The sequence below is a fragment of the Callorhinus ursinus genome, unplaced genomic scaffold, assembly GCF_003265705.2.
Source record: "Callorhinus ursinus isolate GAN/ISIS: 27379988/994484 unplaced genomic scaffold, GSC_fseal_2.0 scaffold6, whole genome shotgun sequence".
In the NCBI taxonomy this organism is placed as follows: Eukaryota; Metazoa; Chordata; class Mammalia; order Carnivora; family Otariidae; genus Callorhinus; species Callorhinus ursinus.
The window spans coordinates 78,680,235-78,705,594 of NW_027397068.1; the positions used below are offsets into that span (position 1 = coordinate 78,680,235).

The 25,360-nt window shown below is 53.7% G+C and overlaps 1 protein-coding gene across 1 annotated transcript; it reads right to left on the bottom strand.

Moving 5' to 3' along the window:
• Window positions 1-3,483: 3,483 nt before the first annotated feature.
• On the bottom strand, window positions 3,484-24,942 carry UNC93A (unc-93 homolog A). Its single transcript, XM_025866533.2, is given in 8 exon segments — window positions 3,484-4,110; window positions 13,468-13,599; window positions 14,668-14,803; window positions 16,729-16,940; window positions 18,451-18,576; window positions 20,175-20,404; window positions 21,342-21,523; window positions 24,815-24,942. Coding segments are annotated over 8 exon segments (1,374 nt in total). The 5' UTR covers window positions 24,905-24,942; the 3' UTR covers window positions 3,484-3,844.
• Between the last annotated feature and the right edge of the window lie 418 nt (window positions 24,943-25,360).

The following is a 25,360-nucleotide window of genomic DNA, read 5'->3' on the forward strand; positions in this document are numbered from 1 at the left end:
AGCAGAGAGTGCCCAGGCCCTCACTGAGTGCTGCCCCCCTCCCCGGCCTCCTAGCCCCCCTCGCCCCTCCTGTTCACAGGACCCCATTCCCACGGCATGCCCTCCGCCTCTGTCAGGGGTCCTGGATGTCAAACTGCCCTAAAACACACGGATGTCTGCTGGACTGTGCTGGCCCACATTCTTCACTGAGCATCCCTTTATGTTTTAGGACCCAGAAAATGATTCTCTTTGAAAACACTGACAAGGCTCCTTTCATCCAATAATGATGATTATATAATCTGTGGGTGTTTTTATTGCCGTGGCTGCCCATGGACTTGGGCTTGTTTTAGCAAATTGGAGGGACTCTCTAGATTTCTGACCACATTTCTCTTTTTTAGGTGCTTTTTAACTTTGTTATTTCTACATTTAGCATTTTCTTTCAGATGTATCTCCAATTTTCAGGAAGTTTTTTATGATATATTGTGACATACATCCCTACATTATAGATTTTTTAAATCTTGCCCCTATTAATTACTCTAGGCAAGTAACACAAGGATGCATTTATTGCTGAGCCCTGGGAGTTGGGCCAAGACAGTTAGGGTTGTTGGATCAAATCCTAGGGATGCTTGGGAAGCACTGTGTTTTAACCTTCATCCAGGGGTTGGACACCCCATCGTACACAGCACTTCACAGACGTTCACAACAAGACTTTGTCTTAATGATTCCTTATGAAATGCGAAGATTCTCACTGTAGAAAAGGAGTACTAAGCAAGATGAAATCACTTACTTTCTGCTACAATCAGTACTGGTGTGGCCTCAGGCGCTGGCCATTCATTCTTCACCCGCTGACCAGGCAGAGGCCAGAGCTGGCGGGGAGGGACTCTCTGTCCAGGCCCCACACCAGGGTTCTTGGGCACATTCTCAAACTCTTCTCACCAAGAAGTTCAAAGCAGGAAGAGAAGAGAGAAGGCCCTCGTGCTGTAGGCGATCTTCCGGGGAGAGCTGGGGATGCAGCCAAGTGGCTGGCTGGGCAGATGGGAAAGCGCTATCCGCCGAGACCCTCTGCTCGCACCAGCCAAATGCTCCCCAAGCAGCCGCCGCCCGTGTCTGCATCAGGGCCGACCTGCAGGCCTCCCGTCCCTCGAGGAGGCCTGGGCTCTGGGCAGCCCTGGCATCAGGCACACTTTCCCATGTGCATCAATAGGAGCAGACAGGATCATGTGCTCAGCGAACACTCAGCCTCGAGTGAAATCATCCGAGGCAGCAAAATCCCTGCCGTGGGGGCACTTGGAGATGCCGTGCTATCCCTCGCAGTCCTGATCGAGATGGCCTTTGCTCTCGGTGTTGGGACAAAGGTGGTCTTTGGGCCTGAAGTTTGAGACCAGGCCCCTCTGCCCATGTTCTCATCTTCGAGGGTCTAACGGATCAGGGAGACCCCTCTGGGCGGGGAGGGCCCGAGCACCCCCAGCACCAGGACAGAGTCCAGCTTCTGCCCTTTAAGCCAGGTCAGCCCATGCCCTCCCTCAGACACTCAACAGCAGGCAGCCCCTGGGTCAAGAAACCGCGATGTCGCCATTCACAGAGGACACATCCCCAGCCTTGCAAAAATAATCATTAAAAAAATAAATAAATAAGATAAAATAACATAAAATATCAGGACAGCTTGCGTCCCCTCTGTGTCTGGGCTCTGATGCTGGACGTGGACTTGGACTGGTGCCCCCCGTGTTCTCTGCAACGCTTTGCCCGTACTTCCTGGCCCTGCTCTCAGCCTGTGGGTCCTTTTCCGTGGACCTTTGGCTCAAGGCACACTCCTCAGTGCCATCTATGTCTCAGCAGATGCCTAGTGGGGTCAGGAGAATCTGGCCCGTTATCTCTAGGATAATCTTCAAGGGCCTCTCTGGAAGGTATGAGGGATTCTTAAGTAAGTGAAGGTGTCTCACTTGCAAAGGCTCTGAGCTGAGAGAGTAACCAAAGATCAGTTCCAGATCAGTTCCAAATTATCCTGATTTGCATCCAGGAGCTGCACATCCTTTATGTCCGGAATCCTAAACCTCTAAGTTGGAGGGACCATGCTAGTCATCTACCCCTTGTGGAAGGCCTTCTATACAAATACCTTGGAGTTTTTGTGAAATAACCGAAACTCCGCGTTCAGAGATGGTCAAGAGTTCTTACGGACAAATGCTACGCAAAAGGGAAAACAACATGAGGAGACTCAGAGAACATAAAGACTCCATTTTGCTGAGACCACGGAGGGCTTCAAGAAGTCACAGAAGGCAGGATGGGAGGGCAGAAATGGTTCTGATGGAGACACAAGGGGAGGCCCGGCCCCTCTGTTCAGAAGCGGAGGAGACATGAGGAGGATGGGAGGTGGGCGGAGGGTCCACAGAGGCCGTGGAGGAGCAAGTGAGCCGGCGGGGGGCGGGGGGAAACCACAAGACCATGCTAACGGGCCCAACTCGTATTGACTGCGGGAGCGGGTGAGGGGCAGGGTTTGGCTGGAATTTCATGGAGAGACCAAGGAATGGGTGAATAGTTCTTTGAATTATTGATGGATTTTCTTCACTCAACAAACACTCACTAAGTGCCTGGTGGTATTGTATCCCAGACATGGCAGAGCTCAAGGTTCAGTTGAGGGAGCTGCTCATACAAAAAATAAATACAACAGAATATAAGTTGCGTAGGCTTGTGAGGACAGCCACATAAGCTGGGTGCATTGGTGTGGAGGGGCAGGAAGGTTCTCAAGGTCGAGGAAGCGTGTGAGCCAAGGTCTGGAGCAGAGTGTCCTGGAGAGGAGCCTGGCAGCCTCCTGTGGGCCCTGGGACTGGAGACACTTGCCTTGTTGAAGGGAGGGTCCATGAAAGGGTTTTAGGGAGATGATAGGACTTTGTTAAAGGCCCGGAGGAATGCTGGGCTGGGGTGGAGGCTGGGGCCAGAGGGGGGCTGCCCACAGGGAAGCAGGAGGTGTGGGAATGTGCAGAAGGGTCACCTTCATGGGACACAGATGGAGCAGCCTTGGTGAAGGGCAGGGACCAAGGATGAAAGATGGCACCTCAGGGTAAAGGGGGAAGAGGGGAACACCCCAGGGATACCGTCAGAGGTGCCAGAGGGTGCTGAGCTCCCGGGAGAAGGAAAACGTCTCGGAAGGAGGCAGAAGCCAACATTAGCACGGGTTACACACGACAAGGATGGGAATAGACTGTTGGTGGACGTGGGTTCTGATAGGAAGGTGCACGTGTAACAGGTAACAAATCTGCCCACGGTCCAGGTTTATCATGTTGTTAGCTTTACGCATTGTAGTCGCAGGCATGCTAACTCACTTATCTGATGACCATGGTGTGTGTGAGCTAGGTGAGGATTTAGAATAAAAGTATCTGAATGGGAGATACGACCATAATATAGTTGCATTTATTTAGAAATTCACAGTCTGTAAACTTCAAGGGACATAAACTCTCATCTGGCTTTGTCACTCACTGACTCTGGGAGGGAGTCAGCTGACTTGCTTGGGTGTCATTCACCCATTTGTAAAATTAGAGTGTCCGACTGATTATTTTCACATCCTTCCGATTCTTACAAACAACAACAACGAGTACAACAACAGGGGGGAGCTCTTGGTTCTACCTAAGCAACTTGCCGTTGGCTGACGATGCACTCAACTTTCTTCCTTTGTGTCTGACATGAATGGATTCCTTCCTGCATACTCTCCATCTCCACATGGTGGACTGAAAACTTGTTAGAATAGGAAAAAATTATACAAAAAAATATATCTATGTTATGTCTTCAGGACAGCTAAATACTGCTGACACCGTTGTGAAGAATCAGCTATAAAGCCTGAGGCCCGCCGGGTAGGGCTCTCTGTGACACCCCGTCACATGGCTGTCTCTGCTTCCGCCCCCTCCGCCGGCTTTGTCTGTTCTGAGGCAGCTGGCCTGGCCAGGTTCTTGGCCTCCAGGTACTCCACAGCCCCATACGCCAGCATGGTCAGACTCAGGACTCCCAGGAGGATGTAGAGTTTGATGTTGACGCACAAGAATGTGCTGTATCCAAACGCAATGACGAACCCCAGCGCTTCTCACAGGCGGTAATTCGCAAAGGCAGCCTCCTTGTTCTTCTCGAACAGAACGCCGTAAAGAACTGCAGAGGACACACGGCATGAACATGTTGCTGCAAAACCTCAAATGATTTTTTTCAATTATTGCTGAAAGCAGTGCAGCTTTTCCACTGACCAATTTTCTCAATGAAGTCAGGAACCTTTCCTTCTTAAAAAGACAGAATTATTTTCCGTTGGGCATTATGGACGTCTGGAGACGTTCATTGGCAGTGAAGAACCATCATACATACAATTCGGAACTCATGCAATGTTAGCCCTGGAGGGAGTTAGTCCAGCCTATCACTCGGGGAGTGAGAACGTGGAAAAGTGAAGTAGAGCTTAGAGGCCTGGCCTGTGTCAGATGAGGCCTGGCCCTTCGCTGGAGTCCAGAAGCAAAAACAAACACAACCAATCGAACCCCAGGACCTCAGGCTGTGACTGTATTGCAGAGACGGGGCATTTAAAGAGGTGATTAAGGCAAATGAGGTCATTAGAGAGGGCCCTCATCCCATGACTAGTGTCCTTATAAGGAGAGGGGGTCAGGACACAGATACGCACATAGGGACGACCATGTGGGGGCCACAAGGAGAAGACCGCCGTCTACATGCCAAGGAGCGAGGCCTCGGCAGAGGCCAGCCTGCCCACCCCTGGGTCTTGGACTTCCAGCCTCCAGAATCGTAAGAAACAAAAATGTCTGTTGTTTAAGCCGCCCATCTGTTGTACTCTGTTGACACAGCTCTAGCAGGATAGTACAGTCTGGTAAATGCTTCTAGATGAAAGTTAATGATTTTTGTTCCAGTTTGTAGGATGGTAAAAGATTTGATATACCTGGGTGAGAACCAGAAGCTCCCCATCTCCTGAGCTGAGTGAGGTGGCTGATGTGTAGATAGGGTTAAGGGCTAGGAAGCTGAGGCCCAGCGCTGGCCCATCCTGCTCTGTCGTCCTGAGCTGCCCCGGGGCCACCTCCCCTCCCCTCTGGCCCATGGCATCGCCTCTTCACCCAGGACACCTCTCCTTGTGCACTCCATCCACCGTAGCCCAGAAAAGGCCGTGCACAGAGGCCCCCCTCTGCCACCGTCCCTTCGAGGACTTCACCCCATCATGGAGCCCCCGGCCTGCACCGTCAGCCTGACTCTCTCTCTTACTGCCTTCTCTTCAGCCTAGAAACAAAGCCGGGTCTCTCCCACATGTCACACAAGCTGGATTCAGATCTCTTGTCCTTCTGTCTACACTGCTGTCTGTCTACACCTACTACATGGCAGGCACAGCACTGAGCTTTGCAAACGTGACAAGGCATGACGTCTGCTGTCAAGAAGCCCACAGCCCATTAGTGGATTTGGACTCCGAACATTTGGATTTCCTCTCCATGTGACCCACCTGTCTCACCTGGACTGTTCACGGCCTTGTCTCTCGTCTGCTCCATACTGACCTATTTCCTCCTTTCTTGTCTTACTCTGCTCCGTGTTACTCCCCACATTGCTACTAGGATGATCTTTGCAAAGTGTGAATATGTCATGTCACTCCCACTCGGGGAAGTCTTCGGCGACCCCGCCCAGCTCTGGGGTAGAACAAGCATCTCCTCATGGGGGCAGGTCCCTCCGTGACCTGACCTTGTCACTCCAGGGCACCGCCTGTCACTGTGGAGCATGCCCCCCTACTTCGGGCCCACTGACCATGCTTCTGGGCCTTGTGCCTTTGCGTGTGGCAGGCTTGGTGGGAAGTGCCCTTTGCCAGACTTCTCCAGTGATGGTCCCCCTGTGGTTCTTCTGTCAGGTTCTCCATGATGCCATCCCACCAAGTGTCCCATTCTTACCCGAAATAATTCCAGTGCTTTCATGGTGTCAGCCAAAGTACTTATTGAATGACCAAGTGGACCAGTGGATGGACAGTGACTTCCTGAAGTCAGTAGGGAGCCAGCGGGTAAAACCCCAAGCCCACATCCTGCCGGGTGACCATGAAGAGAGCTGTCTGTCTTCTCTCCTTCTAGTTATTACCCAGAAGCCCACCCCGGGAGGGAATCTGCAGCCAGAGCAGAGCACAGGCAAAGATGCCATGTTTGCCCATGAATGAGCCAACAGGTAAACCAAAATATCAGTGTGGTCCTGTAGCCTGGGGGCGGGGCGGGGGGAGATGAACAGCAAGCCCTACGTCTGCCCTTAGCCTCAGGGGCACCAGCCATCGTCTGCACCAGAGACTGTTCTTTCTGGGGCAGCTGGAGTCTGGAAAGTTGTAGGGATTTTGCTAGGACTGCCCGTCCGGCAAGCTGGGCAGCGTGGGAGGGAGAGCCCACGTGGAACGTTCACACGCATTCCTTTGCCTGCTCTCATCCTGTTCTTACCCTTTGCCCCTTTCCCCTCCCTACATTTCACCGGGGAGGGATGTAAGAAAGAGAAGCTTCTCTGGCACTGGTTTGAGGCCAGCAGCCAGGTCTCCTGCAACCCTGCCTGGAAATGTCAACACTCAGAAGGTTCTTGGCATTTGGTTACTCGGCTGTTCGCCTACCATGGGAAGAACTCAGGAGGATGAGGCCATCAGAAAGATGTAAGATCAGATATACATCATAAACAACATTCGTGTGCTTGGGAAAACAAGAGGCTGTTTGGAAGGCTCAGAAGAAGGTGCCCTTGTTGTCTGAGGCTGTAAAGTGCCACCTTAATGAAAGTACACCCACAATGAGAGTCGAATAACAAGATCTGGGATTTAGTAACTCCTAAGGTTATTTTAAAGATTTCTTGTCTTTCTACAGATGGCCAACAGATACATGAAAAGATGCCCATCATCAGGACATGCAAATCAAAGCCACGATGAGATCCCACCTCACACCCGTCAGAATGGCTAAAATCAATAACACAGGAAACAACAGGTGTTGGCAAGGATGCAGGGAAAGGGGAACCCTGGTGCACTATTGGTGGGAATGCAAACTGGTGCAGCCACTCTGGAAAATAGTGTGGAGCTTCCTCAGAAAGTTAAAAATAGAGCTACCCTAGGATCCAACAATTACACTACTGGGTATTTATCCAAATAGTACAAAAATACCAATTCAAAGGGGTACATGCATCCCTATATTTATAGCAACATTATTTACAATAGCCAAATTATAGAAACAGCCCAAATGTCCACTGACTGATGAATGGATGAAGAAGAGGTGGTGTTTATATACAATAGAATATGATTCAGCCATAAAGAAAGAATGAAATGTTGCCATTTTTGGGGGGCGGGGGAGAGGCAGAAGAGGATGGAGAGAGAGAATCTCAAGCAGGCTCAACACCCAGTGCAGAGCCCCATGTGGGGCTCGATCTCATAACCCTGAGATCATGACCTGAGCTAAAATCAAAAGTTGGATGCTTAGCCAACTGAGCCACCCAGGCTTCCCCGAAATCTTGCCATTTGCAACAACATGGATGGAGCTAGAGAGTATAATGTTAATTGAAATAAGTCAGCTGGAGAAAGACAAATGCCATATAATTTCACTCATACATGGAACTTAACAAGCAAAACAAATGAGCAAAAGGAAAAAGAGAGACAGAAAGAAAGAGAGAGAGAGAGAGAGAGAGAAACCAAGACACAGCCTCTGAACTATAGAGAACGTACTGATGGTGACCAGAGGGGACGAGGGTGGGACGTTGGTTTAAACAAGTGATGAGGATGAAGGAGTACACTTACGATGAGCACTGGGTGATGTACAGAAATGCTGAATCACTATATTGTACACCTGAAACTAATATAACACTGTATGTTAACTAACTGGAATTTAAATACAAACTAACTCACTAAATAAAGATCGCTTGTCTTTTGTTAGAGGGTGACATTGAAACCGGATCCAAACATGAGATGGTAGTGAGGAAGATCCATGTTTGAAACACAATGACTGTGAGCGGGAGGTGTTTCTGTGATCTGTGGCCAACAGGAGTTGGGGTGCCCTTAACAGGTACAGTACCAGAGCAAACACACCCCAATTCCATGAATATTCTAGAAATATGGCAACACTAATTTTAAAGTAATGTGTTTGATCTACAGTTTGGCAGCTTTAGATTTCAAGATTAAATTTAGATTGTGATGATTATAAACTACCGAGTCGGGCTTTTCAGGAAATTACTCATGATCTGGATCCTATTTTAATCCGAACATAAAGAAAGCAACACATTAATTGTGTCAAATTCCAACAGTTACTTAGGGACATAGTGGGCAGAGGGGAAAGACATTCAAGAGAAAAACAAAGTAGGTAAAGTCATATTTCAACAATTCTGAAGTCATTTCACATGTAGAGTAGGTTTGAACAAATAAGCAATGTGGCGTGCACAGTGGGAGCCGGGTTTCTCCTTGTCAGAGAGGGAAGTCACCGATCAGCAGGGGGAGGGCCAGAATGAACCCGTGGTGCTGGAGGGGAGTCGGGGACCCCAGTGTGGACTTATCCTCACTTGATGTCCCTACGGACAGGCAGATACAGATGTGGTGACTGGCTCCCCAAAATTGGCTATGGAAAGGGAAAAGCAGCAACCCTGCTCTGGAGAGGTCTGGCAGATACCGGGCTGGCCAGGGATCAGGGTTCACATTGTCAGTGATGGATGTGATGAGAAGAGCACTTCACTCTGGGGCCTTTCTACCCAAAGCCCATAACTCCAGCCTAATCATGAGAAACATCAGATAACCCCAAACTAGGGACATGCTACAATACCTGACCAGCATTCTTCAGAAGTGTCAAGGTCATGAACAACAAGGAAGAGAAACTGTGACAGCTCAGACCAAGGACATGTGGCAACTCAATGCAGTGGGGACCCCGGGTGGGACCCTGGGAAACACTAAGTGGGAAAACTGGAGAAAGCCAAATAAAGTCTAAAGTTTAGTTGAGTCATGTACCAACATTAATTTCTTAGGTTTGACAAACATACCACTGTTTTGCAAGATAGTAGCATTAGGGGAAACTAAGAAAATGGTAGATGGGAACTCTCTGTACTGTCTTTGCCACTTTTCTGTAAACTCAAATTATTCCAAAATAAAAAGTTTATTTAAAAAGAAAGGAAGGCTTGCTCCCAGCCTCGTCCTCTCCGGGAGGGCACGTGTGGGAGTGACCAGAGGCGGACCCCCGTCTGCGTAGGAGGGATGGACTTGTCATCGGGCAGTCTTGTTTACTTGGAGAGGACAGGTTCAGTGAACTGAGCGCGTAACACAGGCAGATTTTCTGTGTGTATCAGCCTGAGACCCCCCTCTGGCGGCTAGCAGGGCAAGCGAGCATTTTTAGACCAGATACTCTGAACCTCGAACGCAGCGCCTTGGCATGCAAGGGTTGCTATGGCAATGGCACCCCTCTTTGCCAAACTGTCAGAGCAAATGAACAGACTGGAGCCCGTGGCCCAGATCCGTGGCTCCCAAGGCCGCCGGCGCCCCGAGCCCCGTGGGAACGTGGAGCAGCGATTCCACAACGCTGCCCCAAGACGGAGGGCCAGGGTGCTCGGGCATCTGGTGTGCTTCCATGTCAGGCTCTGAACTGAGAGGCAATGGAGAGAGGAGGGTTAAGTTGCGCCGAATCGTATTCGGCCTCATTAATTTGGAAAGGGCATGGCTCCCCTCACGTGTCCTCCCAAATGAGAGACACACGTTCCGGGGGAATAAGATGACAAATCCAACCCGGTATTTAAAAACAAAACAAAACAAAACAAAAATGAGAGAGAGCTGCTCCTGGGGGCTGTGGCGGGAGCTACGCAAAATTTGCAGTCTCTGTGAACACAAGGAGCCCGTGGACACGCCACGTGGCTGGGAGCCCGGCACAGTCAGCCCGCAGGGGATTCAGGGATGAAAACATGGCTCCCCGCGAGGATGACTGTGAGCTTAGACTGCAAAAGAAATGCTCAGATAATGGAAAGAACAATTGCCCCCAACACCGATGTTTCCTTGAGAAAAGTTACTTTTTGTCGGCACATAAAGACAGAAATAATTCATTTTAAATTAGTACCCTTATTCCAGGGAGTCTTTCTTCAGCCACCCCCTGTGCTCGACCGTCCCAGGGTTCGCTGGACCTCACCTAACCCCGTCTGCACACTCTCGACAAGGCTCTGCCTGCCAGGCTCTTCTGTCCTCGGCAAGAAAAGGACAGTGAAAACCGTCATCATTCCTGCGTCTCAGGGAGAAAGCAAGCCAGGCATGGCCACAGCAGTCGTCTGAAACATCTAGAGGATTACTGCATGTGGTACTATGTGACCCCATGCCCCAGTCCGCTGCCTGGCTTTTAATGTGTAAATGCTTTAAAATTGTCCGTGAGCTCAGCGGCCTCGGCTAACGCTGTGGGAGGCAAGCGGGGCGCGTGCGCCCCCGGGAACGCACGGCGTCTGACTCCTGCACGCAGAGGCTGAAAGAAATTCTCTCCCGATGCTCCCCGGGTGACGTGACCTGTCCCTGCTTTGCCGTTCTGGACTGCCCACAAAGCTAAGGTCTTTCCGATTACCACTCCTCGTGGAATCGGTACTTCTCTGGAGTGACCCTGCGGGTTTCTGTGACCACTGCAACCACATTCCATCACGGCTCGGAGCCACACACCCATCTGTCACCCGCTTCGGGAGTTGATGAAAGCCACCTGCACCCCTGAGGCTGTAGGGAGCCCATGAAGCCCGGACGCCTGAATCCCGCAGACCGGATTTGTGCGAAGATGTTGTTCCAACTGTTCTGTGAGCTGGCCACAGCGCAGCTCGTGAGGAAGGAGCCGCCGCAGGGACACCGAGGCCGCTGTGGCCGAGGTCCTGTGTGCTTCTCCTTGGTGGCAGGGGCAGTGGCCAGGCCCCGGTCCTCGTGCTGTTTGTGGATTGGCCTGACCCACTCTCCAGCCCCCACATGTTTCCCAGCACGGGGCTGGCCGGTGATGTCACGAGGGGAGGGGGCTCTCTTTGGAGCCAAATCCTGGGGCCCCCGGCACCCCCTTCCCATCCCAGGCTGGAGATGGGCCTGTGGGAAACTCAGGGCTGTCGGTCTCAGTCACGTCCTCAAATGGAAGCCCTCGGTCCGCGGCCTTGCATGCGTGCCACCCACCCCCTGCCTCCTGCTTCTCTCCTAGTGGTGGCGCCGCGACACCCCTCAGCCACGGCTCGTCTCACCATGGACAGCGTGACCCACGGCTGACACAGGTGCCCCCCAGACACCCCAACCGCTCGGCTGCCGCAGACTCCCACATCAGGCCCCCCGCTCCGGTCGCCACCGGGGCTCGCCGGCCTCCTGCGCGGGACCTCTGCTCTGAGGCTCCAGCCACTCACTGCGCACCTGGAGCACCGCTGCATGGTGACCTGGACGTCCCTCCCGCAGGTGGCCCCCCGTGAAGCGGGAGTGCGCCGCTCCGTGCACAGCACCCCATCCAGAAGCCTTAGATCCGGCAGCCCAGCACTGGGTGCCCCTGCTGTCAGGGCCAGGCCCTCCGACCCCCTGTGCGGCCACCCGCCCCTCCTCCCCTGGGTCTATCTTATTGCCCAGCCCCATGGGGCCTTGTGTCCCCCACACAGACCCCCATCATCTGGTTCGACCTCAGGTAGCCTCTGTCCCACATTGTGCCCTGTGTAAGCTCGCTGGTGGCATGTCACCACCTCTCGTCCTCCGCTCTGTGGGCGGCTGAGCCTCGGGGGCACCAGGCGGCTCCACACGGGCTCACCCCCCGCCCCCAGCCAGCTCCCGAGACTGCCCAACAGGACGGGGGGGCTCTGGGCCTGCACCCAAATCCCAGTTCTGCCCTCAGAGCCCGGCCCGTGCAAGTGCCCTGGCGTCGGCGCTCTGCTCCGCGGCCCCACGCGTACGGGGAAGGGCGTGCCTGGCCGGCGGGCTCTGTCCGCCATGCCCAAGGCTGCCCGTGTAGCTCGGTAACGCGGTCTGTCACGGTTGCCACTGCCTGGCACTCCGTGGGAACCCTGCTGACTCCTCTCCCCGTGGTGACAAGGCTTCCCGAGCTTCTTCCTTCCTACTCCCTTCCCTTGGTCCCCAGAAAAAGGGCAGCCCTCCTCCGGGCCAGGGGCCCCTCTGTGCTCTGTCCCCCATTCCTTGTCCTCATGCCCTCATTCAGCGCCCCCACCTTGTCCTTCACCGGCCCCACCCCCCATCTCCCCTGTCCTCACTGGGGTCCCTGGCCCTGCATCTAAAGCAGTCATGGCGAGTGGTGAACCCTACAAACAACCACCTCTCAGAGCCGAGTCCCCCAGCAGTGTCCCCTCTCGGCCTCCGCTTGTCTGCCCTTCGTCCCCCCACCCTGGGGACTCTGCAACCGAGGCCACACGCCCCGACCAAAGCCACACGCCCCACCCGCCAGCTGGCGGGACCCGCTTCCCCTGGCCCCCTGCTCTGCGCCGCGCCGCCTCGGACGGCTCTGTTTTGTGTTCCCCAAGTGAACCCGCAGCCCCTCGTCCCCCCATAACCCAGTGGGGCTGACCTTGTCGTGTCCCCCTGGACCCTTGCTGCTTGCACCAACGCTGAGCAAAGCTGGAGCCCTCCCCAGGCAGCCTGGGCCCCCTCAGGCCCGCATGCTCTCCGCCTCACCCCCAGCACCCTGGCCCAGCCCGTCCCTCGGCGTGTCCCATCTGCTGCGGCCAGAACACTTGTGTCCCCCAGATTCACAGGGGGAACCCTAACCCCATGGTGACGGTGTTAGGAGGTGGGGCCTCTGGGGGTCTTAAGGCAGAGCCCTTATGAGTTGGATCTGTGTCCTCATGTGCGGTGCCCCGAGCACTCCCTTGTCCCTCCCACCACGTGAGGAACAGCGAGAAGACAGCTCTGTGAACCAGGAAGCGGCCTCTCGGGACACAGACTCTGCACCGTGGTCTCAGACTTGCAGCCCCCTCCCGGCACCAGGCCCCCCTCCCCCCCACCCCCAACGCTGCGGCCTCCCACACCGCAGCCCTGCCCGAGGACAGCCAGCCGGGGCCCGACTCAGGCCTGAGCTCCAGACAAGCCCTCGCTGACCGCCCCTCCCGCCCCCAGCTCAGTTCCCCAGAAAACTGCACCCCGGCCCCCGTGCCCCTTGCTTGGTCACTGTCCCAGTGACCTGCCTACTCTTCTACTCAGGGGTTGCACACCTCTCTCCGCATCGGGGCCGACGGTACCTAGAAGGCCTCTCCAGCCCCGTGGTTCCAGCATCTAGCACGTGGGCCGTGTCACTGCTCAGGGACGCTCTTCAAACAGAAAGCCACGAAGGGGCCGCCATTCTTAGGGAAGAAAGTTGTACCCGCGGCTGATTTTCTTCTTCTGTGTTCTGGGTCTGAATAAACGCTCAAATCCAAGTAGGCACCTGGAGCACCCTTGGCCCCCCTGCTTGCCTCCTGCTCTAGGCTTGCTGCGTGGCGCGTCACCTCCCCCCGGGGGCCCCAGGATGGTGTGTCCTCTGCCCACCACGTGGCCCCCCCGCTGGCCTAGGTAAGGACCCCCGAGAGGAGACTCACCATTGTTCTGTGTCTGCCAGACAGCGTCGGCCACGCCCCAAAGGCCAGAAAACACGAAGAACACAGCCAGCTGGTGGGGGTGAGGTTTCCACAGCAAGAGGGCAATGATGCAAGACAGGTGGGTGACCGCGCCTGTGGGCACAGAGGGCAGAAACCAGCAGGAAGTGAGCGCAGCCCGGGGGAGGCTTGGACCAGGTGACGCTCAGGGAACCTCTTTGTTTGCTTCAACATATAAGTAATGTTTCCTGGAAACATTTCCTGGAAACACCAAACAGCCTTCTTCAGCTGGACTTTGACACTGAACGTGCCGGCAGACCGGCTAGTGTGCCCTTCACAGTCTCTCACTGCAGGGTGCACCTGGCAGGGGGAGCCGCTCTGCTCATCTTCGGCCCCTCACTGTCCAGGCAGCGCTGGGGAGACGAGCCCCTGCACCTCGCAGGGAGTGTCATCGTGCCCCCGCTGAGGGGACCCCAGAGTGGCGGAAGGTGGGGTGGGTCGTAGCGCGCTGGACTCCCAGTGAGTGCTGGGGGCGTGCGGACGTCGCTGGGCTCCCCAGCAGGTGCTGATGTGAGCAGAGAGGTGGGCAAAACCACCAGGCTCCTTCCTCCTGACTTTACCCCAGTGTCAAGAGTTCTGGCCTCATGATTCCTGCAGACACTGGGGCGTCTATGACTACAATGTAGCATGGAACAGCTTGTGACGTTGCAGAAAGGGGAGCTGCCTACTGCATTCGCTGTGGCTGTGTGCCCCGGGGCCACTCGCCACGCTCCTCCGTTCCCGAATTTCCTCATCTGTAAAGTGGGCAGTGTCCACCCACAGGGTGATTGGAAGGATGAAAGGGGAAAACCCGTGCAGATGCCGAGGCCCCTGGTGGACGCTGACTAGCGCTTATTGCTCCCCCTGCTTGCTGTGTCCCGGCTGCAGACACGGGAACCTGGACTGGGCGCCCGGGTCACAGTCGCGTCAATGCCCTCATTATCGGCGCGGTCTCTGCTTCTTCTTTCTCCCCTTCCCAAGAGACACAATGGGTGCGTCCTGCTTAGAACGCAGTCTTGTCCTGCCAGGCGAGCACAGGAAGCCTCCCCACCTGCGGCGCACACTCAGCCAGCACACCCCGGCTGAGCCAAGCACGGCCCCCGTCCGAGCCCCGCCGTCCAGCCGCCCCCATTCCCACCCGTGGGCGCCGTCGGGTCCGCCTACCCAGCGCGTAGAGAGCGATTCTGCCCGTGTGCTGGGAGAGCCTTCCGTACAGCACGGAGCACAGCGAGTTGGTGGCCGAGAAGCAGATCATCACGTACCCGACAAAGGGGATCCCCAGGGCGCAGGTGACGTAGGACTGCAGGGGAAGCACAGGGGAGGTTACCGGCCACGCATGGTGTGCTGGCGAGTCTGGGTCAGGGATCACGGGTGACACGCGTTCTGCGGCGGGATGGCCCACGTGCTGCGCTGGCCCGGACCTTCACCTAGGCCTCCCGCCCCCCGGGGAGGAGAACACGCCCAGGGTGGATGGGAACTAACAAGGACAGACACTTGCACACCATTCTCCCCACGCAGCCTTTGCCGTATGTTGTGGGGTTCTTAGGAATTACGTGGAGCCCATTGGAGCAGTTCCTGGCGGAGTTGGTCATTTCCTATTCTGCTCCTTGACAATCAAAGTTGACAGAGGGTGGGGAGGGATGAACAGGAGGAGCACAGAGCACTCTCAGGGCAGCAAAGCCTCTCGGTGTGACACCATAATGGTGGACGCGTGTCCTTACGCACGTGTCCGTACCCACAGAACGCAAGCACCAGGAGAGACCCCTAATGTGGGCGATGATGACCTATCATGGCAGGTTCCCAGGTTGGCACAAATGTCCCCTCTGGGCAGGATGTTGATAACGGGGAGGCTGTGCATGTGTGGGGGGGCCAGGCACCTTCTGTCAACTTTGCCATGAATCTAAAACAGCTCCACAAATAAAATCCTAATAGAAAGGAAACAGTTGTGAAGAAAATGAACAGATCTCTGTGCAGACAAGAAGAAAGAGGAGAGCTCCTGCACCAGATGGTGGGGTACAGAGTGGCCTCAGCCTAGACCTGGGACAACACGTGCTACCGCAGCCCGCGCCCTCACGCCCACACCCGCCACTCCTGTCCTCGGGCAGAATCAGGACAGACACACAGACAAGGGGTTGGACAGGAAGCTCTGCTGCTTTGGGATGGTGGGGGCCGTGGCTGAGGTCACATGCGACATGGTCAAGAGCAAGGCCCATGGGAGGGGCCGTGGCCAAATGCCGAAGGACTGTTTTGTCATTTTTGTCTTTAGTCTTTGGAACTCCAAGACTCTCCATCAAGACTGTCCCAGGAGCGGGGGAGACCAGAGAGAATCTAGGACGCACGCATCCTGCATGGAGCATATGTGTCCTAAAAGATATTTGTGGTTAACCTGAAATTCAGATTTAACTGGGCATCTGGCTAGTTCGGCACGTCCACCTGGGAGGGAGCTGCAGTGGGCACGAAGCAAGAGAAGTTTCCTGGTCAAGGAAGGGCAATCCTCGAGGAGCAGCCTTGGTCCTGGCTCTCCGGCCCCTTGGCGCCCCAGCTCCCAGCCAGCACTTTTTGGAAAAGGGGGTCTCCGCTCTCTACCACCCCTGTCTGAGGCATCCCTCCCATGGCACCCCAGTACGATCTTCAGGACATGACAGCACGTGGGTGGGGAGCTATGGAGGCAGAACCTCCGTGAGCCTGCTGTAGCCGCGAGGGATGGTGGTGGACGGTGGCCTCGCATTCCTGCTGCGCTAGCCCCGGGGGACAGGTGTCTCTCTGCTGGCCTGCCCCCAGAGAGGACTTCCCTATGCACGACATGGCAGGCAGGCATCTAGGGAGGGACAGGGCGACAGTGCCCAAGAACCAATCCGTTTCCAGATCGAAAGGCGTAATTGGAAAACTAGCATGGGAAGGAATGCCAGTGTTCCTCGTGGGTTTCATGTTTTTCCCCAAAAGAAGGGCATAGCGTGAGCTGCAGGCAGGCCTAACACAAGGAAGACTTACAGGTGATGGCTCCCGGAGAGCTTTGGCCCTTTCCCTGAAGACGCCTCTCCAGTGAGAACTGGTCCCTGGAGATGATGCTGAGCTCCGGGGGCACGGGGGCAGTGACCTGGACACTGAGCTCCTGAACCAAAAGCTCCACTCTCCAGCCCCAGCAGCCGCGCCCCCCCATCCGGCCCCGGGGCAGGGGCCCCGAGATGCGCGGGTGTGTGTGCGTCCCGTGCGGTTCTCTCGTACCCTGGTGTAGTCGCCCGTGAGGAAGGCTTGCTCGAATCCGCTGTACAGGGGCAGCAGCCCCACGAGGCACAGGCGCTTGTCTCGAAGAAGCCTGAGGGTGGACAACAGGGTGGACCAAAAAGGTAACTTCTTCTCTCCTTCACTTTCCTGCTGAGCATCTTTGATGGGTTCGAGAAACGCGGCAATGAGCAGGACCGCCAGGACGCCGCTCCCTGGAGGGAAGACAGAGGGCCGGTGCTGGGGGGCTCACAGGAGCTGGGAGCCACCGGCTACTCCTTCTCTCCTTTGGGGCATCGGTTTCAAATCCTGCTTTAAGTGAAGCGAGGCTGCCGAGCCTGAGCAGAGCCTCCGGCCTGCACCACACACCCTGCGAGACGCCGGGGCCCTCCACGCCCCTCACCGGCACTGTTCCCTCGTCCTCACCCTCAGGTAACTGCCAGCAAGAGCCAGTCTCCCTTCTCGGGACCAGAAGTCCTATGAGGTTATCATTTGCTGAGCTTTATGTTTATTGTTTCCCCACAACAGGGCGGGTGGGAACTGGGTGCATCCTGAACACGAGGGGATACTGCTCGTTGAAAGACAAGGAAGGAAGCAGCTCTTTATATGCTAAGGTGGGCAGTCCCCACGGGGAGCAGCTGAGGGAAGACCCGAGTGGAGCCGCTTGCGTTCAGAGAGGAAGGGCGTGAGGCGCGCTCTCACACGGGCCGCCGGGTCCAGGAACAACCAACCGGGGGTGGTCTCGGCCGGGCCGGCCAGGAGGAGGGACAGTGGGGGCTTTCCCTCTCCCTGGGGGTGCGTTTTGAACCACGTGGATGGGCTGACTGTGCAAACACACTCCATTCAAGACAACTATTCACTCCCCCAGAGGGACACCTGTGCCCTCCTAATCCCACGGGTGTGACTGTCCCTCTTTCTGCGCCACGCACCCCTGTGTTATTTGGATCGAGGGCTAGTATTTACTCCTTTTCCTCTTTACCCAGAAGCCCTCTCAGTCCTCCCTGGTTTTGGGATACCCGTCCGTGTGTCTGTGCCAGGTTCCCCTCTCTGGCAACACTAATGACAGTGCTCTGGGAGCCACAGATCAGCCAAGAGCCTGATGCTTTTCCCGCTTCTCTGAAAGGCAGTGAAAACCCCTCTGAATGGTTTTCAGCCCCCGCTTCTAGTCCGATAGCTTAGGCCCGTCAACCTCTAAAGAGGACTTGAATTATTTTTTCTCTTTGCTTCATCTCACCAGCCTGATGTGACACCATGTCCGTCCTGCCGCGGCGTGCTGGCCGGGCGTTCCTGGGACCACCAGGTTCACAGAGCCAGCCCCCTCCCAAATTGTGGGCAGAGCTGGTGAAGGCACCCATGGGGAAACCCCATGCGGGGGGCTGAGGATGCAGAAAATGCATTTCCATGGCCTGGGCTCTTCCTTGAGACCAACAATCCCCACCGTTGTAACTTTGGAACAGTATTTTTAACTTAGTTAAAAATATAAATAAGCACACATGGCCACTGGCTACTGTATTGAACTTTGCAAAAGAAAAACGATTCTATCATCACAGGAAACTGTTAGACAGCCCTGTTCTGCTGTATTTGATTTCATATGAAAAATACCTGAGTACAACCCAGCTGAACACATTTTGCAGGAATATTTACACTTTGGGAAGATACTGTTTTTCAACACAGGAAAGAGTTAGGTTTGCTTTCCCTGGGGTTCTGCCCTCTGTGAGCACGTACCCGTGTAGATGCCCAGCAGGGTGTAGATGAGCGTCTGCGAGGGACGCTGGGTACTGTTGGTGGACGCTGCAGCCATCAGGCAGTCACTGGCCCCGCAAGACAGGAGCTGCTCCTCTGGGATGGCCTCTGTGCCATCGGAAGCAAAAAGGTGACATGAGAACACAGGAAATGGGTAGGACCAGGGGCATGAGGAATGAAGCACGTGGCTAACAGGAGCCTGGACACCCCACAGGCAAGAGTCACGATGGGTCAAAGTCAGGGGATGTGGGCTTGTGTGACCAAGTACCTCAAAACACACTTCCTCTTGGGCACACATCTGTAGGCAAGATTTTAGACACTAGACAAATGTGCCATAAATGCTGGCTGCTTGTTGTATGACTTTCTGGACATAAGGAAAATGCTTGCCATTTCCAAACTAATCAAGAAGAAATAAGGTACATTAGCATTAGAATAGGCGTCAGAAATGGGGGGGTCTCTTTCAGATTCATCTGAAGCCATTCCGTGACCTTGGGCAGGTCCTTTCCTCCTTCTTCTGAGTGTTAGTTTCCCTATCTGCTAAAAGAATAAAATGTGCACCATCAACGACTCTCAGACCATGCCAGAGTCTCTGGAGAGAGGGGGGAGATGTCATGGGAGAAAGAACAGTTGTCATAATAGAAATCTCATCACATAGAACTTGGCTGGTGATATCTGCAGCACAGACAATGAGAGGCGGGTTGGAGGGAGGCGGAGAAGACTTGCAGGGCTCTTGGGATGCCTCACTCCTCGGAGTCTGTGTCTGGGGATGGCTTGGAGAATTAAGCTCACTTGCCTGAATGTCTTTAAAAGCAAAGCTGTTCACTCCATTTCGCCCCAGTCGTGTTGTAGAGACTGAACCTTAATCCCAGTTTCTGTTGTATTATTGCTGACTTTGATAAGCAATATTGAGTAAAAATGGGTATCCATCCACCCGATGGTTTCCCTTCCTCAGATGCACTTAGCAAGTGATGACATCACATGAGAAACAGGGGAAGGAGGGTTTTGGAGTCTCCCAAAGGTGGGACTTCATAGGGGATGGCAGGGTGGAGGTCCAGGACAGAGAGGGAGGGATAATCCTGGTAAGAGTCAGGAGTTAGGACCTTCCCCCTCACCCCACCCCATGAATAAAGGTTGCCTGTGAGCATTGGAGAGATTTATTTCCTCTGCCCTTGGTTTAAATAACCTCAGACATCAGAGGGTGCAGACATTAAACTGATACACACTTTACAGCCATGTCCGGGCAACGTCAGGTAAAGACGTGAGTTAAGACATCAGCCATCGGATGTTGAAGTCAGTTAAGGGACAACTGGTCTTACGTGGAACATTTAAGACACTGGACAGTGGATCAGTTTTTGGGACAATAAATCAGTTGAGCCTGTTCTTGGTCTAAAAGGATAGTGATGACTCCATGAACCCAAGTTCCACTGGCAGTGGCCCTCCATTTCCGCCGGGCAGTGCTCTGCAAGCACTCCCCCTGCCCCTGGGAAGGCAGGGTCAGAGTGGCTGGGGCTCTTGTGGACAAGACAGACCCTCAGACCTGCACAGACTGTCCTGGAGAACAGCTGGGAACCAGGAGAGGCTGGGGCACAGGCAGCTGAGAGCCATGTCTTTGGGTAGTTCACCTGACCGAGTCATGGAATAAAGATGTGTGTGAATGGGATCGGGGCCCCTCTCAGGGGCCATCACTGAGCCCTATTCCCTTTTACCTTGGGTGGGCGTCTGGCCAAACACCAGGGATGAGATCAGGTTGCCCCACACACCGGATGACTGGAATATGAGAAAGAAGATGCCAAAATACTGGTTCACCACATCTCTGCCAACTTTTCCCACCTTCTTTGCTTGTGTGTTTCCCATGTTGGTGAGGTACGTGCATTGAGCGGACCACAGTGGGGCTGCTCCAAGACCCAGCAGTATGGAGGTGGGAATCAAGGTGTACCTGTAAAATAAAACACAGACAATGCCTCTCTTCCTCCGTTCTTCCCTGCCTCTGTGGAGAAGGCGGCTCCACGCCTAGAGCATCATAAGCATTATTATGTTGATGGATTCACCATCCATCAGACTCAGATAAATGACCAAACCCAGTTCCCTTTCTGGTTCAGGTTCATTAGCAAGAGAGAAATTCACTGCCAGTGAACTTCTTTGTGTTTGAAAAGCAACTACAAGGAGCTGAGATTACAAGTAAGGCTGGGTGGTTTTTGAGTATTTCTAACAGCTGTACGTTTAAAATGATTTATTCATTTTTGAAACATTGATTGATTGATTTACCCTCTCCATTGAGGACTCTGTATGAAAACTCTATGGCAGTAATAAAAAGAAGAATGTGAAGTCACCATAATCATTATGTCCTGGATGACAACGGCCATCCCTCCAAAGAGATGTTTGACAGGTGTGTTCTTGGGAATGAGAGCGCAGGGCCCGGTGCTCTTAGAGCGTGGTCCCGGGGGATCCCTCTTAATCAGGGAGTAAGCAGGACTCAGGCTGGGCGCCTGCACCAGCTCCAGTTCTGCCATGTTCACTTTCTGTGATGGGGTGAAGGTACGGTGGGACCCATGGTCCATTGGTCACATTCTGCTAAATCCCCTGAAATTCACCCTGGATATCTTAGGGTCTAGCTCTCATTCCTGGGGCCACAAAAGTACCCTGGGGCAGGGAGGGAAGCTCAAGGCCCACAACAGACTTGAGGGAAGGTCACGGCTGGGAACTGGTGGGAGGAGATGGGCCCAGCAAAAGGGACAGAGACATCTTGATGGGAAAAAATGGGAAGAAAACCTCCACATTATCCTGTCCAGGAGCAGAGAGGAATTTCAGGAAACATCAGGCAGCTGAACCTGAGGCCTGACCCGGAAGCAGGGCGGGAGTTGTGCGGAATGTACCAGCTGGCGTAGAAGTTGCCCAGGGAGAAGGCCACGTAGCAGCACATGGAGATGACGATGGTCCGCTTGCAGCCAAACTTCTTAATCAGGAGTGGTGGGAGGAACATGGAAGACAGGAGCACCCCGCCGTACAGCGTGCTGAGCGCCATCACCCCCAGGCCTTCCTCACTGTACAGGCTGCTCTGTGGGGGACAAAACCACCCTGATCAGAGGGGCCATGGCCGAGGGGAAAGAGCTCTAGGTCAGCACTAGTTTCCTGAGACCATCAGCAACAGGCTTTCCCTGGCGGGTGCCCTCCCCCCCCCGCCCAGCTAACAGGTGCAGTGTGGGGGGAAACTAGCACAGTCCCAACAGAGAGTCAGCTGCTGCTAGAGACTAGGGAGGGGAAACCCGAGGCCCTCGGTGCTGGGGTCGCGGTGGGGCAGAGGGCCTCATGCCTCCTGTGGCATCTGCTCCAGCCTATAGAACAGCTTTGCGTTCCTCCCCTTTAAGGCTGAGAAATGGGTGTGATTTTCCCCCTTGTAGATTCATATGCACAGCTCTAGAGAGATGATCTGGAAGCCGGTACTTTAATGCCTGGACTGTTCACATTCCTTCCTAGCTGGTCCCCCTTCTGACAAGACATTGTCCTGAGGCAAGGGAACCTGCAGAGTGCAGGTGCAGCCCCCTGGCACTTCCTCACTGTCATTCTGTCTACTGTGGACCCCAAACCCTTGGGCTGAGTTCTGACTCTGCACAGCACCCACCACTCCAAGATTCTCTCTCCTTTCCTGCCCCACCCCTCGACGTGCTCTGACCTTCCTTGTCCTTGCTCTCCAAAGGGTTCCCAGTCTTCAAGTGTAGATCAAGCGTCTCCAAGGGCCCCAGGATAACGTCATCCACAGAGACCACTGCTTTGATCCTATGCTAGAATTTCACCTGACCTCTAGCACATACCACCTGGTGACCCGCGACGTCACCCCAGCTGACAACGATCCCCCAACATGGGAAATATTCTGTTCTTTCCAAATCTCTCCCAATGCCTTGCCCAAAGCAGGTACATACTGTATTTGTGGATTATTTGGAACTGAAAGTAACCACAGCTAGACATGAAAATTCTGTAATCTGGTTGGAAGATGGAAATTGAGCACTCTGCTCTGACTTAGGGGTTATCTGGACATTTCCGCTTATGACTCTGGTTGCTAGGAGTGTGGAGTGAGAGAGTTGGTTCAGCCCAAGCCTTTTGTTTCCTTAATACAAATGTATGAAATTCTGTGTTACTGAGCTCGGCTCCTCATATGTTCATGAGAAGCATACAGCACTTCTGTGCGATGGAATTTCTCCTCCACACACAGTGCTGCTGCAAATCAGCAAGGTATATTGGTCACTTATAATGAAATCTGACTGCAAACCACTGAAAAGGAAGACAGGTTTCAGTAGCCAAAGTGGGAATCAAATTTTAAAAGCAAATTTCTTTTCTACGTGAATGCCGGTGTTCAAACACCTATGTCTGCATGTGATAGAAGAGCAGACCTGCAGAATACTGTATGAGGATGAAGACGTGCGCATGTGAAACTTGAATTATGCAAGACCTGCTCGCATAAGCAAGTAGGACATTCACTCAACTCACCCAACAAATACATCCTTAAGCACTTACCAGGAGAGGCTCCGTGCACTGCTCTAGCAAAACCAAAGGAAATTACAACAGCCACTGCCCTCCAGGAGTGCATAGTGGACAGGAGCTGACAGGGGTCAGTAACACCAGCGAACAGGTCATTGCAACTGGGCCTGAGTCCTGCAAGGGAAGCTAGCCCAGTGCAGTCAGGAAGACCTTCTAGAAGGAGTGAAGACCAAATCAGATCTGGAGGATGGGGGTGGGGGGTAACCTGAGGAAGCGGGGGGAGGTGTGGGAGGCAGGAGATGTGGGGGATGAGTTTGCATGGGCCTCATCCTGAGCTGAGAGGCAGAAGGGAACATTGAACTGCTGTGTCCAGAGCCGTGAAGCTCTTCTGGGGAGATGAGGCTGGGCAGCCTGTCAGAATACACCATGAGGAGTCCCGGCTCAGTCCTGTGGAGTAGGGTCGGATCTTTAAGCCCATGGAGAGCCTGGGAAGGGAGGTAAGCTGGAGATTAGCATGCACCGCTGACTTTCATGCACAGAGTTATCCATCGATTGCCTCCTGTGTGTTGAGGACTGTCTTAGTCAGGGGGACATGGTCAAGGAGTAGTGACCATCCTTTAGGCATCAGGGACTCACGGGGTTACTGCAGAGCCTGCCACAGCACCAGGGGAGTACACACAGGTGTGCCCCATCCAGACTTTGGTTCCAGGCAGCAGGGAAGGGGGAGGGAGGGACATCCAAGTGGAGATCTGAATGACTAGTAGGAGACCATTAGCCACAGGAGTGAGAGGGCCGCAGCAGGGGGACGCTTGTAGGTGGGCGCCTGGGTCCCAGCATGAGTTCGGATCACGGCTGGGACCCTGGAGACACCTGGGACCGTCTGTACCACCCCCTGGAGGCCTGAGAATGAAGCTGAGCAGGTGAAAGCCAAAGGGACAGGCAGGTACCCCCAACATCGTGGGGACGCAGCCATGCCTAAGGTCACTTCTGTCCATGTCATTGCATTCTTTTGCTTAGGTGAGTCCTGACTAATGGAGACAGTCCCAGGTAAACCATGTTTACATATTCTGGATCAGCAAGCGAGGAAATATGTTGGGTCAGGGCTAGGACAGAAGGCAGAGAAGTGGGCAGTGGGAGATTGCCCTACGCCAGAGTTGGAGGTCTGGTTCCCTAACATCTTTGGTCTTCCAAGGAAGAAGGGGCCTCAGCAATGACTGTGGGTGCTTCTACTCCCAGGAGCCCAGGCAGACTGGGGAGGACCTGGGTGTGCGGGGGCCGGGGGTGAGGGTGGGGGGGGGAGCCGTCTGCTCTATGCCAAATACACTTCAAAAGAAAAAAAAGTAACTATCTGGGGACAGATATAGGTAAATCTACTCCCAGGCACATGTGACCCCTGCAACAGCTGTTTAGAGAGGCCCAGGGAGGAAAGAGTACCATACCATGGGGTCAAACTTATAGAGACCACTTTGCCCAAATTCACTGTATTGCTTAAAGAGGCTTAGAATCTGTATAATTTAGTGAAACTTGATAAATTCACATTACTACCCCAACCACAAAGCCAAAGTCATGAAACCATAAAATTCACCATGATTCATCCTGAGTCTCTAACTATCCAAAGGTGAAGAATGTCTTATCACATCACTAACTCAAGACCCACACCCCTTGTCCAAGGGTCAAGCACACACTCTCTGCTGTGCAATCCTGCTGGCGTGGGTGAGGCTGCACGTTGCAAGCTCGCATATAGAAACCACTGTTTGAGAGGATTTAGGGGGTGAATTTGTTAATAAGAAATCCTATGTTCCTCGTCTTCTATGACCATGGGGATTCTTGAAGGCCAAGAGACAGACGTTCACACACAAGTGTTCTCACTTACCTGCAGACTCTGCAGACCTCCATAGGCTGTAAAGAGAAGCAGAAATCCAAAAGAAACCACAAGAACATTCTTCAGGCTTCTTTCCATCATGCTGATTAAAGGTGTCAACCATCAGTGGACACGTAGATTCGTAGTTCCCTAAAAGAAACCAATTGAGGCACAGGAAAAGCAGTCTGTACCAAGAAGTCCCCTTCTCTCTCTCCTCTGCGTGAGAGGCACACAGGTCATTAAGGTCGCTGTGCGTTAATGGACTTGGTTATCACTGACGCCATGAAGCACCATGGGGGTTGTTACTCATTCACCTTCTCTGTGATCTACAATAACCACTTTCTAACAGGGTAAAAGATTAGGACTTTTATCAGCTTGTACGTACTTGCAGTTTTCCCCTATTAATTTCTAGATAAAGTCCTTACAGTAAAATAATGATTTTCATACACACACACATATATATTATATGTATATAATATATATGATAGTACCTTTCACGTTAAAAGAAATCGTCAATAGTACAGAATGTAGATGTACTTCAGTCTTAAAGAACAAAGT